This window comes from Kryptolebias marmoratus, linkage group LG1 (assembly GCF_001649575.2).
Source record: "Kryptolebias marmoratus isolate JLee-2015 linkage group LG1, ASM164957v2, whole genome shotgun sequence".
In the NCBI taxonomy this organism is placed as follows: Eukaryota; Metazoa; Chordata; class Actinopteri; order Cyprinodontiformes; family Rivulidae; genus Kryptolebias; species Kryptolebias marmoratus.
In genome coordinates, this window is record NC_051430.1 from 17,787,863 (window position 1) to 17,805,753 (window position 17,891).

The window sequence follows — 17,891 nt, forward strand, 5'->3', positions numbered from 1 at the left end:
CAATATTTTACCTAGGCTTTAGACGGCATAACACCGGAAGTAGTACTCTGTGTGTCGCGTTTGAACTAGTCCCATGTGTTTCCGAGAGTCAGTAGCTCAAAGCGCCTAAAATGTTCCCTTTGATGGTAAGACGCGTAATTTTATGACATTTCTTTTTAGCACTTGACACTTGAGAGTTCGCATAAATGTCGGACACCTCAGAGGAATGGAAGGTAGCTCGGCGGCGAAAAGGTGCGCCGAAGAAATTTAAATCTCACCAAGTTTCTTCAGCATCATCCTTCCACCAGGAGGAGCATCTGGATGTCGGGAAACTTATCAAAATAATCAGAGACACGGAGTAAGAAATCATACAGACTCGATAAAAGTATATGTTCCTTCGTGTTTGTCCATAAACCGTCTTAAATGTTCAGATATTTTGTTTTCTTAGGTCTGAACTAAGATGCGAGGATTTTTGGTCACAGTGGAAAAGTGAGTATGTTGCACTACTTTAACTGCCACCAGATATTTCGTTTGATTCTTGAAGGATGTAGTTTGCAGACTTAATTACAATGCTATCTTTAGAGCAGCTGCTTCTGGCAGCTTCAGGACTTCCAGAGAGCAATGACACTAAGGACCATTTGGAGAGGAACCCAGAAGACACACAATGTCAACAGCTGGAGTGTGTGTGTTATGGCCTTGGATCCTTCTCTTCTTGCGTCTCAGCTCGGTACCAGCTTGCCATGTTGCTGCTGCTTCTGGATGCTGGACAGGTCAGAGATGGACTCCATCCGTGTTATAACTAAGACCAATGAGACATCTGTTTAATTCAAGTTATTGTCCCTTTCCCTGTAGATCCCACTGCAGGACTGCTCTGTTTATGATCCTGCATTCTCCTCTGCTGAGAGGGACGTTTTGAAAGAGCTGGGTTTGACTGTACTCGCAGAAAATGAGGTCAGCTGATCGTAATTCTTGTCTTTTATTCTGTCAGACAAGTGAAACACTACTTTCAGGTGTACAATACAGGTAGCTGCTGCCATTTTACAAATTAAACTACAGATTGTTATTATTATTGGACCATTCTTTTTTAGGAGCATTTCAATGTGTAATTTGCGAAAACTAGTTTATAGAACTCAAAGTTGTTCAGGAGAGTAGTTTAAAGACATGATGGGGGAGGGGGGCAGTTCTCACCATTTGATCACTGGGTTCATTCCTTTAGGGTCAGCTGGGCGATGCCGTGTGTACAAGAGATAATTAGCGGAGAAGGGAGAAGCCTCCTCTTAAATGGAAAACAAAGCGTTTGCTTAAATTAGGGGTGATCTATCAGCACAATCTAAGTTTATGGTGTCCTTTAACAGCTGACAACATAAATGCAACAGGGTCAATAAAATTAAAATACCAGAAATACCTACTGCTTTACACAGAACCTGTAATTCTTCAACTCCTTTTTAATTGGCTGACTTTATTCTTCACATTTGGATCTTGGAAGTGGAAAAAACTTTGTTTTGTTTGTATCAGTCACATAGTTTAGCCGGTTGCTGGTGCAGCATCCCCAGCTGATAACCCTGCTTGACATGGAGGGCGAACCGCGCCCACCCAGCTAGCCGCTTTGTTGCTCGGGCTGCAGATGGTGTGCAGCCGCTGACATTTAAGATGATTTTCTAACAATTTCACTTTGCATTCATTGTTTTAAATATTATGAAATCAACACATGGTGAAAAACCCATCATCATCCCTTTCCTCTACAGGAGGGGAAGCGTCAAGCCACTAAGCCCACCCTGTTTTATCTTATGCACTGTGGAAAAGCCCTGTACAACAACCTGCTGTGGAAGAACTGGAGCGCACAGTGTTTGACTCTGGTGGTGATCATTGGGAACAGCTTCAACGGCATTACGGAGAGGTTTGCATAAGACGTGCATAATGAAGGTGATGTTTTAACGAGTAGATAAGAGATGGAGTGATGTTTTTTTTCTGTTGCAGGACCATTGAGAGGGAGCTGAAGCGGGACTACAGCTACATCAGTAAGGCTGTGGGTTTGTGTGAGGACAGACCGCTGCCGTGTCCTTCCCATCTGATAGATGTCTTCAGTGACACAGCACTTATCACTTTTCCCTCTGACAGCCTTAACAGACTCCCACAGTCTTTTTGGGCTGAGCCACCCGAGCCTCAGTACCTACACTGCTCAGATTTGGAGATTATCCTAAAACAATCATCTCTCTCAGAAACTCCTGAAACTGATGATAGATAACAGTGGACTTTTCTTTCCTTTTTTAACTTGACATATATTTTACAGCTTTTTAAATAAATGAGTTATCCCATAAATCTGAATATTGTCCTTGTGAGCCACTGTCATGGTAAATGGAAACAATGTAAAACATCTGTTTGGTTAAAATCCTAAACTACAACAAACATATCTATGTTTGAATTTATAACAAGACTTTGTTTTAATCAGATTTCTATTTTACACATCACGTTTACATGCATATTTATTGAGTTTTAGGTCAAAGTCAAGCATCAATAACAAAGTTGTTGTTAAAAAAAAGGGAACAGATGTTTATTACACCAAAGTAAAAAGTTTAATATTGAAAGAGAAAAAAAGAGGCTAAAACAGCACAGCCTCTCACAGCATCTATGACAGCAAAACGTTACAACATAAAGTAGTACTCATCCTTTTTCATAAGGCTGTCTTTCTGTTCTTTGAATCACTTTACGTTTTAAACCCTGGGAGAGTTTCATCTTACAGCAGAGACTTTAGTAAAACTTGTTCACAAGCCATTGTGTGCAGTGTTTTCACTCCTCAGCTGCCTCGTTGGCAGCGGCACTATCTACTCCATTTACTGCTTTGCTTCCTATTCCGTTGCTTGGCTTCGAAACAACATCTGCCCAGGTCAGTGTACTTTTAAGGACTGATGGGCTGGCTAAGACGTCCACATCTCCATTTTTCTCCCCCGAGTCTGACTTTATCTGACCAGCTCCTGCCCCTTCTCTGTCACCGTTTTCATCAGTTTTCTCTGGCTCTGCCCCGTGGCCATTAGCTAACACACTCCCGGCACTCTCAGGAGAAGCGGCTTCCTCCTGCTGCTCCTGTTGGCCTTTGCTGTTTTTCTCCTCCGCCTTGTTTCCTCCGTCCTCGGCTTCCTTTCCACACCTCACATCCGAGACGGGAAGCTCGAATGGAAGTTTGATTCCCAGTTGTCTCGCTGCCTCAAGCTTTCGCTCCAAGTGTTTCTGCTTGAACTCCTGGAGCCTGTCGCTGTGAAAATACATTAGAGTCACGAGGGGGGTTTTAGAACAGACAGAGTACTGAAAAATATAGAATAAATTTTGTAAAATATGAGTTTATTTGAAACCACACATTAGTCTTTAAATTATTTTTAAGTGCTTAATACACAGTACTCCTTATCACTGTGGAAAATATCTCAATCTTTGACTCGTCTGACTATGATACTTGTCTCCTGAAGGTTTTTGGCTCATCCATGCAGGCAGGTTGAGCTTGATGGAATCACTTTTGGAGCAGGGGCTCCTCCTTTAGTCAGTGGATGGTGACACTGTTCCTGAACAACCTACCCAGTTTCCTTTCTTTTTCCTTTCCTTTTATTTTACACAGTGATGAACTCTTTATTGTCACTTTAAAAATAAATCTGGGTGGATTAGGACTCTCTTTTACTACCAAATCAACCTACTGACTTGTTGTGTATCTAACTAATTGTGAACTGCTCTTTTTTTCTGGTTCCTGGTACATGTTTCATGGAAAATGTTGCTTTGGCATCAAATCCAAAATTAGCAGATACCTTTACAAATCTCAACATCTCCTTTGCATATTTGCTACATTGTCCTTGAAGTACTTTCAGGTAAATATGTTGTTGAAGTGATTTTGATCATATTTTCCAACCTATGATTATCCAATAAATAGTCCTTTTTGCACATCTCAGTAAATATTTACCTGCGGGTAATCCTCCTGATCCCTGTCGCCAGAACCATCTGCTCCAGAATGGTGTCAGTCGTTGGGCTTAGACACTGACAATGGAGAAGACGGGAATGTGAAACAATGTTTCTCTTTTTGTGAAACAGTATGCACATTAGCTCAGATCCGTACCTCGACGGTTTGCTCAGAGCACTCAGCTCCTGCCTGCCTGAGAGTTCGCTCTACTTTCACTGCCTGCTTGGTTATGGTGCTCAGGAACTCTTTGCTGCAGCGTGTCTGAGGGTGATCCTCCCCAAACTACAAGAGAATTTAACCATAAGATGACATGCTAACACAACCAGTCTACCACATTTAGTCTCTCAGTTATACACGGTTACAAACCAGCGTGGTGAATGCAGACAGAGCCTCTTTCTCATGTGTCATGGCACCTCTGTAGTCACCCTTACTGCACATCCACTGGGCCAGCAGGTGCTGACTGCATGAAGAATGAAGCAAGAGAAACAGTGATGATTTGGAAACGGAAAGATACACATGCAAAGGCAAAAATACAGTATTATCGCCCCTTTACCTTTTATGGTGGGCAATAACAGGTGTGCTTTGAGGGAGATCTTACCTGAGAGCAGTATGCAGATTTGTAGCTCCGAAGAAGGAAGTGTTAAGTCTCAGAGCGTTCTTTAGGAACTGTTCTGTCTGATCTCCTGCCAGAACCAGACCAAGACAGCTCTGCATGGAAACAATCAGAAGGCCGTGAGTGGTGCACAAATGGCATTTCTTCTTTTATTATACGGCAATACATTTTCGTACAAGCATGCAGTAAATATTTATTTTAGTTCCTGTGACCTACGTCCAGTGTTGCAGTGAACGGGTGGTCTTCTCCATGAACCGTTAGCATCAGCAGGCGAGCTCTGAGAAGACACTTCTGAGCCAGGACCGTCTCCCCTCCAGCGTACACATACACAGCCAGGAGAGCCTTTGGATCACACCACAATCGTGTTCATCACACTGTGACAACTGGACAGAAGTGTGGATGTTCAAACGCACAGCTGTACTCACATATTGCTGAATAGTGTTAGGATGGTCAAAGCCGAGCACCCTCTCGCTGATGACCACTGTTTTCAGCTGCACACTGCGAGCCTGAACAACAACAACAATAAAAAGGCAAACTGGTCATGAAGAATCATTATTCAGTCTTGTAAAACATTCTGATATTAGAGAATCTGCATTTTCTCTAAAAAAAAATTCAGTGTAAATGCTGAGTGTTAAATAACTTTGCTGAAATTTGCTTAAGAAGCTGAATTGTTGACGTTAAAGGAAACACACTGACACTACTCTGACATTAAGAGAAAGTGCAATATGTGTTAATTCAACATTAAAGTATTTTCTTTTACAATTATGTTAATGTAATTAATGTATAAAACTACATGAAATCAAAGCCTAGCATCCCTTGAAGGACTGCATATCACCTGCCACCTTTCATGCCAGAGTTTTAGAGAAAGATCATCTTATGTTGAGAAATGATGGCACTGTAGTTATGTGAGATCTCACACATTATTGTGGGCCGTTACGCTCAGAGTTTTCTGAATGACTCTCAGTTACTACCGCATCAAATTTTAGCTCAATATCTGTAAAACGGACTAAATTATAAGCAGTTTTGTGTTTTCTATAAGGTCAGTTGGATGTGGTGGCCATCTTGAGTTAAGTTGGCTCTCATTTCCTGAAAGTTTCATTAAAATCTGTCCAGCACTTCATGAAATATTTTGCTAACAGCCGGTGTTGACTCCAAATAGCTAATGGCAAAATTTTAAAGATGGTAACTGAAGCTGGTTTAAAGTAAAAAAAACAATATTTTAGCTTTAAATTTTGCACAACATGTGCTTTTAACTCCTGATCCACAGCCCCCCATTACTGGTTCATGCAAGTAAAATACCTCTAAGTGTGCTTGTCATTAAGTTAGTTCAGTTAAGATGTAACCCTCCACTGTATATGTGCAGGGATGTAGAGTAGTGGTATACCTCAGCTGCCTTCCCCTGCAGGTAGGTCACCTTGGCCAACAGGCTGTGGCAATAACACGCCTCGGGGTGCAGATCATCGCACACCCTGCTAAACAGGAAGGCTGCCTCCTTCAGCTGCTCGTGGGCCTGATCCAGCAGACCTGCAATCGAGAAAAACCCACAGCCATTTTTGTACAGAATATGAAATGATAATAAAAATAATAACAACAGATCTAATCAAAAACTTGTTGAGCAAGTTATTTTTTTAAACATACCCTTCTGAATGGAGTTCTGTGCTGCGTGGTATGCTTTTGAAGCATCCACGGTTGGCATGTGAATGTGTTTCACCACAGGGAAGATGTTGAGGATGTCATCTGGACTGATGGGGGCTTTGTTTTGGTGGTCGAAGAAGTAGTCTCTCAATCTCAACTAGTGCAGACACAAAGTTAAAAAATTTTGTTGTATTTTTATCCCTGCAGCTATTTTTGCTATTAGTGTTTAGTAATCCACTAAATCCAAGTTTTATGTGTCTGGTACCTGCACTCCTGTCTTTAAGCAGAATTCTCTGAGCAGAGAAATTTTTTGAAGGCCATAGTGCTCTACCAGGTGGTTCAGACCAGAGCTGTCACATAAAAAGAACAGTTAAACCCTGAAATAAGGTAATGTTGAATTTGATGGCAGCAACACATCTCAAACTAGAAGCACTGGGAGAGCATATATCTCCACCAAAACCATACCGTCAATAAACAGTAGTCCAATCCGATCATAATCTGGATCACCATCAAAAATTAATTGTGTTTTGCAACAACCTCAACATTTACTGAAAATGTCATCAACTTTTGTTCATTAGTTTTTTTTAATATTCTTGCGAAACAAACAAACAAACCAACCAACCAACTCAAACGAAAACAACCTCCTTAGCAGAGGTAAAAAGACGGGAGAGGACCGTGTCTCTCTCTGTGAAACATCTCCTCTTTTTTTCACAACACTCTGTAAACACCCAGGAGCTGAGGAGAGCAGCTGCTGGAGGTTTTGGAGGCATTATTGTCTCATTCTTGTCTGATGTAGGATTCTAGCTGCTCAACAGTCCTGGGTCTTTGCTGGAGTTTACATTTCCTGATGCTCCAAATGTTTTCTGATGGTGAGAGGTCTGGTCAGTTCAGCACCTGGACTCTTCTAATATGAAGCCGTGCTGCTGGAATGGATGCAGTCTTTGGTTTAGTATTGTCTTGCTGAAAAATGCAAGGCCTTCCCTGATAAAGATGTCTGGATGGGCTCATAATGTTGTTTAAAGACCGGTACATACTTTTCTACATTGTTGGTGCCTTTTCAGATGTGTAAGCTATCCATGCCATGGATACTAATGCACCCCCATACCATCAGAGAGGCTGGCTTTTAAACTGTGTGTTGATAACAGACTGGTTGGTCCTTTTCCTCTTTAGTATGGAGGATGTGAAGTCTGTGGTTTAAACTTTGATTTGTCTGATTGTAGAACTGTTTTCCCACTTTGCCTCAGTTTATTTTAAATGAGCTTTGGCAAAGCGAAGACAGCAGCGTTTCTGGATTGTGTTCACACAACTTCTTTGCATGATCAAGCTTTACCGTGCATCTGTGGATAACAAGGCAAACTGTGTTTAATTACACTAACTTGTGGAAGTGTTCCTGAGCCACGCAGTGATGTCCAGAACAGAATCAGACCTGTTTTTAATGAAGATCACAATCATCCAATATTGACTTTCAGTCTTGTACTTTGAGGTCAGAGACTTCTCCAGATTTTTTAAATCTTTTGATGATAATATGAACTGTGGATGACATGACTTTCAAAGTCAAATTCAGTCTCTCTAAGATGCTCTTTTTATGCTCAGTCCTCTTACTGACCTGTTGCTTATTAACCTAATTAGTTTATTTTTACAACCTCTTGTTGGCCCTGCCCCAGGTTTTTTTAGATATATTGCTGTCATCAAATTCAAAATGAGCTTATCTTTTCTTAAAAATAGCAAAAAAAAAAATTAGTTTAAATGTTTGATATGTTTACTATGTTCCATTGTGAGCAAAATATGAGTTTATGAAATTTGCAAATCATTGCTTTCTGTTCTATTTAAGAAGAACTGGTTGTCCTCACCCGAGACTGTCAGAGATGCCATAAGTTTCAACAGCATCTTGGCAAACCAGATTCCACAGCTCAGTTCCTGTGAGCATGCTCCAGGGCGTGTTCTCGGAGGCCCCCGCGCCGCGGCCACGCCGTCTTGACTTTTTCTTAGTCTCCTCCCCCACAGGAGAGGGGGTGAAGTGGTGAACCAACAGGCAGCCGAGGAAGTGACTGATGGCCGCAGCAAGACTCGGCACGTCCACACCCTACAAAGATACGCACGATCACAGGCCGCCTTTCATTTTCTGATGTGAATCCACACCACCTCTACAATGAAGGTGTTTAGAGATTAAAAAAAACAGGGATTATTATAAAACAATGTAATCTACCTGGAGGAAAGTATTGAACACTCTTCTTGTTGAGCGGATAAAAATTTCACCCATCGCTGATCTCTGTTGAAGACAAAGAGAATTGTAGATAAAAGGTGGTTGCATTAAGAGTTTTTTAAATGTGTTTTTTAGGAAAAAAACAGACAAACCATTATATGCCTCAGGGACTCCTTGTGTTCTGACTGAGAAATAGCCTTGACGAGGTGGCCCAGGTACCGCAGGTTGATGCCTTTTAGGTGCAGCGCCTGCTTTAGAGAAGCTCCATCCATTGGCGCCTCATTGCTCTGTTGGCACGACTGCAACTGCAAATGCACACAAACATGAGGTGAACTGAGTGTATTTTAACATATAATGTGCCTGTGACAGGATGCTAACAGAAGGAAGCCACTCACAAAAGCTGGTATCTGGTGTGTGACGATGAAAGCTGCAGCTTCTCTCAGTAACCTCTCCTGCAGAGCTGTCGTTGCACTTTCACTAGGTGGAAAATGTATCCCTAAATACAAAACGCAGGAGGCATGTGCCCCATGAGATTGGCTCATATATGTGTCTGCATTATTTTCTGTGAATGCACAGTTAAGATTTCGTACCTGGAGAGAAAACATTTGGGTTGAATCGCATCTCGAAGATAATGTTACTAACTGAGCCCACTTCTTTACACGCAGCTTGCACTGCCTCTGTTGCCCGAGAGTCGTCTGCGAGAATAAAAGAAGTGGTCCAATATTAAAGGTATTACTGAACCCTAGCTTGAACTTGTATTTGTTTAAATGTACTAAACACTTCTTACTGGCTGTTGCACATTCCTCAAAGCCTCCATTTTCATCTAACTTCTCCCTGACATGCTGAGTGAACTGGCAATGTCTAAAAATATAAACAAAATATTCAACTTAATTAAATTTTTTTTTTAATTGACTTCAGAAGTCTTTTCTATCATTTTGAACTCACTTATGTTGGATGAAAGCCTGCAGCAGCTCTGGCCTCAGCCTACAGAGTCTGTGAGGAAAACTCTTTGGAAGTCCAGAGGTGGTTTTATAATTCTCTGGCCAGCCTTCTTTCTCACAACCTCTCTTCTCTTCCTCCTCATCTTCTTCTTTACTGCTTTTACTGCTCTCTTCTTCTTCTTCAGTAGTTGTCTGACTTTGTCTCTCCTCTTCCGGACAAAAGTTGGCATCAGCAGGGAAGGTCCTGAACACATCGAGTAAGTAGAACCTCCTGTCGGCCCCCAGCAGCCCCTGAGCATCCACTGAGGTGAACAGTGGGACCTGGTAACCGTTGGGTGCCACAACAACATGTCTCTGAATCGAAAGAGATTTGGCGGAGTGAGCCAAGAGGGACAGCAGCTGCCGGCGTTGGGTGGACTCTTGGGGCCCTGAGTTCACCCCGTAGAGCAAACCTCTAAACCCAGAAGGAGAAAAGCAATTAGCAGTAAAATCACAATAAAACACCTAACACAGCTCAGTCTCACATAGAAAAATCAGCCCACCTCGAAGCAGGAGAAGCTTCCTGGTCCTGCTCTGAGCTTTCCAAGCCAGGAGCCAGACCCTGAGCAGACAGACGCACCCCTCTGTAATCTACAATGGCTGTAGGTAGAGTGTGCAGCCCCTGCAACCCCTCCAGGTCGCTGTAAGCCTGAACACCTTTGAGCTCCAGTCTCTGAGCTGCCCTGCAATTAAAAAATGAGAGGAGAACTAAAAATGGACTCAAAGCTGATTTGCGTAATTTTTCATGTTGAGTCTAGTCATAACCCTCATTCAGTCCTTCATATGTCTGGATAAATTTAGATCACATTTAGTCTAAGTAGTGAAGTCACGAGTAAAAATAAGAAAGACACACAGCCCAAATCTGTGAATTACGCAAAACATAAGAAGCACAAAAAAAGAAGCAGTGTGTTTAGGGTCGTTGTCCTGCTGGAAGGTGAACTTCTCTTCCCAGTCTCAAATATCCGGGAAACCCCAAATGTTCCTCTCAAGAATTTCTCTGTGTTTTGCTCCATCCATCTTTCCTCTGACTCTGACCAGTTTCCCAGTTCCTGCTGATAAAAAAACATTCCCACAGCATGACGCCGCCACCACCACCTTCACTGTGGGGTTGACGTTCTCAGCGTGATGAGAGGTGGGAGACTTGCCTCAGACATGGTGTTGTTTTTGATTGACTAAAACGTCTTGGTTTAGAGTTATCCGACCACAGCACCTTCTCCCACATATTTTTAATATGACTTTTGTCATATTGCTTTACTTTTTCTTTAACCAGTGGCTTTTCCTGCCACTCTACTGCTTATAATGGTTGTATCAACAGATATTCTCATCTCTGCAGAAGAGCTGCTCAGTTTAACCAGGGTTATCTGTGGCCTCCTGCTTGTTTCTCTAGTTAATTCCCTCTTTGCATGATTTGTGAGTTTTGGTGGACAACCCTCTTTTGCTAAGTTTGCTGTGGTGACATAATCTTTTCATTTTCTAATAATGAATTAATGGTGCTCCATGGGATGTTTACAGTTTGGAATTTTTTTTATAACCAAACCCTGGTCTGTTCTTCTTCACAACTTTGTCTCTGGCATGTGTGGACAGTTCCTTGGTCTTCATGATGTCTCTTGCTTGGTGGTCGGTGTGGACTCTGGGTGCTATTACAACAGGTGTAGAGCAGGTGGATCTTATTTAACAAATGATGTGGCTTCAGAGGGTAATGGTTTGGGAGAAGGGAGGAAATACATTCAGTATGCATGCTCCACTTTTCAGTTTCATTATTTAAAAATAAATCATTTTTCCCTATATAACTTCATTAAACTGAAGTTATTTTTATAGAATTATTGCTTATAATCAAGCCTCCCACAAACTGTTCTGTTCTTGCTAATGTTAGCTAAAGTTTTTCTTTTTTTATCATCTTTGACTGGGTTTAGATGTCTACAAACTTTAATCTTTTAGACTAAAATTAGCCAAACTTCAGCTCAGATATTTTCTAAACAGTTTAGATATTGTTTAGATGTCTTTATAACCCCCAAAACACTCAGTTGGATAATAAAAAATTCACATGAAACCATGGTACACATTGTAAACCTTAAATGCACACATAAAAACAAACTGCTTTGCATCTAGACAATGTTTTCACACTTTTGTGTGCGTTTGTGTGTTTGTCTGCTGTTACCTGCGGCCCCTCTCGCCACCAAACACTGAACCCGTGGCCCCCTGGCTCATGAACAAGCCACCCCACAGGAAAGCTGGGTCCTCTGGGTTTCCATTTACTGGTTCAACAAATCCGTCTATGACAGTCTCTGCCCCCTGCATGACAGCCCTCACAAACGCACTGTTTACCTGAGGTGTAAGCAGAAAGTGGATGAGAAAACAACTCAGAACTGTCCTCCCTGTTGCAACTATCCAAGCTCTTGTTGCCTACTTGTAGCAGAGCTCTGTCTCTCTGCAGCCTCTCCTCCAGACTTCCTTGTGGAAGATCTCTTGCTGCTTGTAGCTCCTCATTCCAGTCTGGAGCCTAAATGCAACAAAGGCATAAAGTTGCTTATATAGTTCAATGCAGTATCATTGCCAACCCAAACTGCAACACCAAATAACCTGTGTTGCTGCCTGATCATCCACTCCCAATCTACTGAAGGTGTTTTTGTGAGCACGTGAGGAGCAGGGAGGCCCGAGCCAGCTCAGTGTGTGGTAAGGAGTGGGCATCACCTCCACTGGTGGCTGGGTTGGCCTAATGGAGGAAAGAGAAGTTAGAATACACACTTAAATCCGTATCTACCTTTTCTGAATACACAGATTTTCAAGCTTGTTTACTTGTTTTTGAGTGTGGTGAAGGTTTGTTTGAATGCAGGGCTGATGTGACAGAGCAAGTCAGTGAAACAGTGACAAACAGGCGAAGACTGAGCAGGACGGGGATCAAATGCATCTTCTGTTGACCTGGAGATGGTAAAAAAACTTCTGTCATATATGTTGTGACTTATTCAACAGTCTTAATGTCACTTAAAGTTGTTCCACAAAATATCAAAATCACCTGTTGAGGAAGAAACCTTTGGGACAGGATGTGATGTCACAGCGTCGTCCTTCTGTCGTCACCACAGTGATGTACATGAAGTCTCCCTGCAGCTTCCTGTGTCCTGGAGGAGGGTTCCAGCAGCTGAGAGCCAGGTCCTTCAAGTAACTGTGAGCCTGATGAGACAAACATAAAGAATACTGGACTCAGTTTGTGTGTTTTGGTGAGTTAGTCGAAGGCCCAAACAGTCTTTGCAGCTTTTAACTCACCTCTGGTTGAGAGCTGTGTGGCAGCAAGGCCATGAGGGGTCTCTCGGACGAACCGGGGAGGAGATACTCGGGTGGAGCTTCGTCCTGGTTGGTCGATTCTGCCTTTGCATTAGATAAAGAGCGCTTCAGGCTCTTCCCATTTGACAAGCTAGTGTCTGCACCAGGCACAAAGAGAGATTTTTAGAATGAGTTTCTGCTCTTCTGCTGCCCTCTTGCCTCAGTGAACAGCTTGTGTGTTTACCAGGTGCTTGTGTGTGTGTGAGGGTCTCCAGTATGCTCGGGGAACATCCTTCTCTCAGTGCATCATGAGGTCCGGACGCTCTCAGCAGCTCCATGACACGAGCCAGGTGGAGCCTGGCTGAGTGGGTGGTGTAAGGCTCTGGAACAACACGCATGGGTTAACATGAAATTCAGAAATGACCTTCTTTATGAAAGTCACAGTAAGGTGGGAAAGGTCTAATGAACTCGTGAAATGAACTGAATTGTTTACTCAGAATGTGAAGGACAAAGACTTCAGCATGTAAGCATCCACTTACAGTGACTACCACTTTAGTTAAGGTGGTTTACATTTAAAATTTTGACAATACTGGTCACAGATCAATAAATATTGTAATAGTAAGATTTATTGTGTCTTGAACAAGTATTCACACCCCTTGTGATAGACCAACACAAAGTGGCACATAATGTGAAGTGTAAGAAAAATGATACACGGTTTTCAACATATTTACAAAAATCTGAAAAGTGTGGTGTTTCTTTGTATTCAGTCTTTCTTTCAGGATTGTCCAGTATTTAGCACCAGCCATCCTCCAATCAACTCTAACTAGTTTCCCTGTTCCTGATGAAGAAAACCATCCCCACACTATGATTCTGCCACCACCATGTTTCACAGTGCGGATGATGTGTTCAAGGTGATCTGCAGTGTTAGTTTTCTGCCACACGTAGCATTTTGCCTTCCTCCATGTGTTTGCTGAGTTTCCTACATGATTTGTGACAAACTTCTTAAGGCTTTCTTCTTGTCACTCTTCCATAAAGGTCAGATTTACAGAGTACATGACTAAAGGTTGTCCTGTGGACAGATTGTCCCAACTGAGCTGTGCCTCTCTGCAGCTCCTCCAGAGTTACCATGAGGTTATTTGGCTGCTTCTCAAATTAATGCTCTTTTTGACTCTCAGTTTAAACAAACACCCATGTTTTGGTAGGTTTGCAGCTGTGCCGTGCTGTCCAGTTCCAGATGATAGACTGAACAGAGCTGTGTGAGATATTTAAAGCTTGGGATACTGTTTTATAACCCGGCTTTAAACTTCTCAACAACTTTATCCCTGACCTGTCTGCTGTGTTCCTTGGTCTTCATGAAGCTGAATGATCACTAATGTTCTGTAACAAACCTCTGAGGCTTTCCCAGAACACCTGGATTTATACTGAGATTAAATTACACACAGATGGACTCTATAGTGACTTCTGAAGGGAAATAATTTCACAATTTTTATGTTAGCGGTATCAGAGTAAAGGAGGCTGAACACAAATGCACGCCACACCTTTCTGGCTTTTTTTTTTTTTTTTGTGAAAATCAAAAGAAATTTGAAAAACATGTATCGTTTTCTTCTCTTTTCAATAGTTTTCCAAGGCACTGTAACTTGCTACAGGAAATAGAAATCAAATGCTTGGGAAAAAAGGTGACTCATCTGTTTACACCGAGGCGGTAAGAATGAAGTGTTTGTGAAAGTAATAGAGTAAAGTGTAATTAAGAAAAAATGTAGTCAGTAGCACTAAACTCCCTGAAATCAAGTGTTCCATAATGTAAATAACCTGAATAAAACAGCTGCAAAAAAAGTACAAGTGAGAATTTTTCTGCCTTTAAATGCTTCTGAAACACACAGTTTCAGAATACAGTTACAGAATTACAAAGAAACTCAAACATTCAAAACAAAACTACTAAAATGAAGTACTACCTTCCATCAAGCGGATGATGGCTCCTGCTTTGAGGCTCTTGAGGCTTTGCAGATCAGCACGGGGATCCAGAGCTGTACCAGTTAGAGCTAACGACAGGTTTGAGCGTGGACACACCTCGTTCCTCGAAAGCAGAGTCACTAGTGCATCTTGAACAAGCCAAAAGCCATGAACCTGTAAAATTCACAAGAATACTCCTCATGTCAGTTTTACCTGCTTAAAGAATATGGAGATATCTGCCGATGAAGGGGTGAGAACCGCACTTTGCTGCTGTTTGGTTTTGTACCTGCAGCTCAAACGGCTCCACTCCTGCTCCCTGGATCTTCACAGGAAATGATGTGCCTTCGTCTTGCTTAATACTCACAGCATCTTCGCCACCAAGCACGACGGCTGCCTCTGTGTGAGGGGGATATCAGACAAACCAAATTGAGAATAATTACAGAGATCGGTGAAAGATGAGCAGGTAATTTGGGTTATTTCCCTGCCTTCCGCTTGTTACATCCCGGAATAGTTTGCATCTCTATGTGACCTTGAAAATGCCTAGATAGCTGAATCAAGGGATAAACAGATGATTGCATAAACATGAGACAATGTACTTAGATTCAGTCATTTGTTAGTTATTTTGTTGATGAATCAAAACTCTTCTAAAAATTTATTCAAACATATTTGAGATTTTATATGTGAGAGTGCCTCAGGGAAATCCATGCAAAAAAAAACAAAAAACGAAAGGAAAGGAAAGGAAAGGAAAAATGCCAAGAAACAGAAAATGGGGTGTGGCTTCTGTTTTACACACACTGGTGGAACTGGAGGAAGAGCAGGACTCAGCGTGTTTCACAAACTGCAGTGTGACTAAACCTGTTGAATTTGCCTACTAGCCTTCATGTCATCTCCGGGTGAAAGGACAACCACACCCAGCACTGGCATGGGGAGACAGTAGGAAAGTTACAACATCGGGATAAAAAAACTCAAAGTTTGTTTAAAGTTGTGTGCACTACATACAACAACTTCGATCAGTCGAAACTGACTTTGTTCTGGTGTCTGTAGAGAACGGTTCATGCTGTCAGTCTGGGAATACCTTTTTTTTAAATTGGAAAGCACCCAAAAAACTTGCTATTTGCTATTGGCTGCAAAAACGCCCCTCCTCTCTGGAAGACAGAAGCCACCACTTGTTCTCTACTGGAGCTGCTGTTTTATTACCTCAGAAAACAATATACCTTTTTGGGAAACAAAAAGGCTAAAATCACCACTTTATATCCACTATCCTGGCATTTTTCATACATTGGTAGGAAATAGGAACAAATCGTGTGCCTTTGTGACAGGCTGCTAATAACAAAGCGCCTAAAATCTCATTTGAAAGTGTTTCTCTGCAAAAAATACTGCTTGATCTCTCAAGTAAGGGTCCTTTTGTCAAGCTTGAATAGTTTGTAGGTCAAAATTAAGTGGCTGAAAGGACTGAGGCGAAAATGTTTGCAAACCAAGCACTGTCCAAAGGGGAAAAATAAAACAAAAAACTTCAGAAATCCCAAAGAATCGTTGCTCAAGACCACAATAAAGCATAAACAATGAAAAGAGGATCAAGATTTTCCCAGTAATGTATGTTATGTTGTAATAAAAGAGATTATTGCATCCTTCAAAATGACCTGCTATGTCAGTCAACATTGTGGCTCCGTAGTTTCCCATTTTATGGAGGAAACAAAATAAAACTCAGGTTAATCTAATCTAGAGATGAGTACATACACACTACACTTTAATTCTGTCATTCAGTTTTGCAGAAGGGGAGTGTTAAATTTTAAGAAAGGTAAAGAAATTCACTGCAGATTGGGATTTATTTACCATTTTTAGCTAAAATTATCCCCTCTTTGAATGTAGTAAAGCAGCATAACTAGCACATTACAATGCTTTTAAGGGATTTCAGGCATAACAAGCCACGTGTCTCCATATGGAAACATTTTATAAAAGTTACAGAATGCACAGCAGATTCTCCAAGAGGCTAGAAAGTTAAGACCAGCCATGTTAGAGCAGCAGACCTATGCCAATTCTCCCACCCTCTTTCTACACATTCTTCAGCGAAGAAAATGAGCCACCAGAACAGAAAAAAAAGGAGGAGGAAAGTGCTTGATCACAAGGATTACTCACCAGTTTTAGCCTGATTTTTTCCTCCTCCTCTCCTCACTTTGTCCTTCATGGCTGTGTGTTTACTTCTGTCCTTTCTTCACAAAGTCTGGCCTCAAACTGCTGGAGCAGAGAGGGGAAAAATAAGAGGGGTGGATCTGTGCAGCTGGACTGTTTTAGAGCCCGGTGGAAAGAAAAAACAAACGGCTGACTGCTCAGAGCTGTGACTCCTGCCCCTCTTTACAAGGCAAACTTCACTTATCTGGTCTCACTGTGCAAAAAATAAAATAAAGCCACACCCTCTTATTGCTCCACACAGACCGCCTCAGAAACTTTGTTGGACTGGGTGTGTCTTTGTTGTAAGCTTCACTCACTCTTCCTCCCCCAGGCATGTTTCACTCCTTCCCTGTAAGGCCTTAAAGCAGAAGCAAGAAGCAGTGTGTTGAACCCAGTCCACCAGAGTGCATTGCTTTTAGGATTAGGCATTTCACGTTACAAATGTGGAGATCAGTTTAGTGTGTTACAGAAGCAGGATGCAACTGTTTACTCTTCTACCCCAAGAGGAAATGTGTGTGTCTGCGTGTGTGCATTTTGTAAGCGCAACCAGTGCACCCTTTATTAATAAAGGTGAAGTCAGAGTTTGCAAAAACTACAACCATGAGATAGTTCAACTTCCACAAATGGGTGTGTTCAGGAATAGTGCGGCTCAACACATACCTGGGGATACTTCAGTTCAAACAATAATGAGGATGTCTTAGGTCAAACAGGTGACTCGGTTGGCATCATTGGAATGTAGTTAAATAAAGCTGAATGATTGTTAGTTCCAACTTATCACTCAGTTGAAAGACAGGAAAGTCAAGCAGGGATTAGCTTAAATACTATAAAGTTTAATGACCTCTTTGACATTCATACATCTAATGTGTAGTATGTAAATGAGTGGGCGTAGAATACACAACCTTTGAATGGGCATATCGTATTTGATACAGTTTGTACCCATGCTTTTATTGCACAGTAAAAAACTAATCACGTTCACTTTATCACTTTTTTATGACGTCACGTTTATATTTGTGGGAGGTGGTCTGGTGTGGTGTGTTCCACGTTACCTTCATGTATTCCTAGTACATTTAATCATTCTGAAAAAAAAGCTTTAATTCACTGACAGCGTAAATAATATTTTCGGAGATTCTTCTTAATTTTTAGCTTATTAACAGTCACAAGCTGCTT

The 17,891-nt window shown here is 41.7% G+C and overlaps 2 protein-coding genes across 2 annotated transcripts; one reads left to right on the forward strand and one right to left on the reverse strand.

The window, feature by feature from the left end:
- Positions 1-49: 49 nt before the first annotated feature.
- srrd (SRR1 domain containing) lies at positions 50-2,778 on the forward strand. The gene is made up of 6 exons (XM_017413892.3): positions 50-337; positions 428-468; positions 562-749; positions 832-930; positions 1,725-1,876; positions 1,957-2,778. Exons 1-6 carry the CDS (start codon positions 186-188, stop codon positions 2,222-2,224), a joined length of 900 nt encoding a protein of 299 aa, XP_017269381.1. The 5' UTR covers positions 50-185; the 3' UTR covers positions 2,225-2,778.
- Positions 2,530-16,935, reverse strand: si:ch211-166a6.5 (clustered mitochondria protein homolog). The gene is made up of 28 exons (XM_017413891.3): positions 16,692-16,935; positions 14,842-14,951; positions 14,558-14,729; positions 12,850-12,987; positions 12,609-12,763; positions 12,361-12,515; positions 12,144-12,266; positions 11,928-12,060; positions 11,755-11,847; positions 11,506-11,672; positions 9,851-10,030; positions 9,313-9,762; positions 9,155-9,228; positions 8,958-9,062; positions 8,763-8,863; positions 8,520-8,672; positions 8,371-8,433; positions 8,015-8,247; positions 6,430-6,514; positions 6,168-6,321; positions 5,914-6,053; positions 4,955-5,035; positions 4,746-4,871; positions 4,515-4,624; positions 4,283-4,376; positions 4,073-4,198; positions 3,920-3,993; positions 2,530-3,229 (listed from the first exon to the last, which is right to left on the reverse strand). Exons 1-28 carry the CDS (start codon positions 16,738-16,740, stop codon positions 2,767-2,769), a joined length of 4,107 nt encoding a protein of 1,368 aa, XP_017269380.1. The 5' UTR covers positions 16,741-16,935; the 3' UTR covers positions 2,530-2,766.
- Between the last annotated feature and the right edge of the window lie 956 nt (positions 16,936-17,891).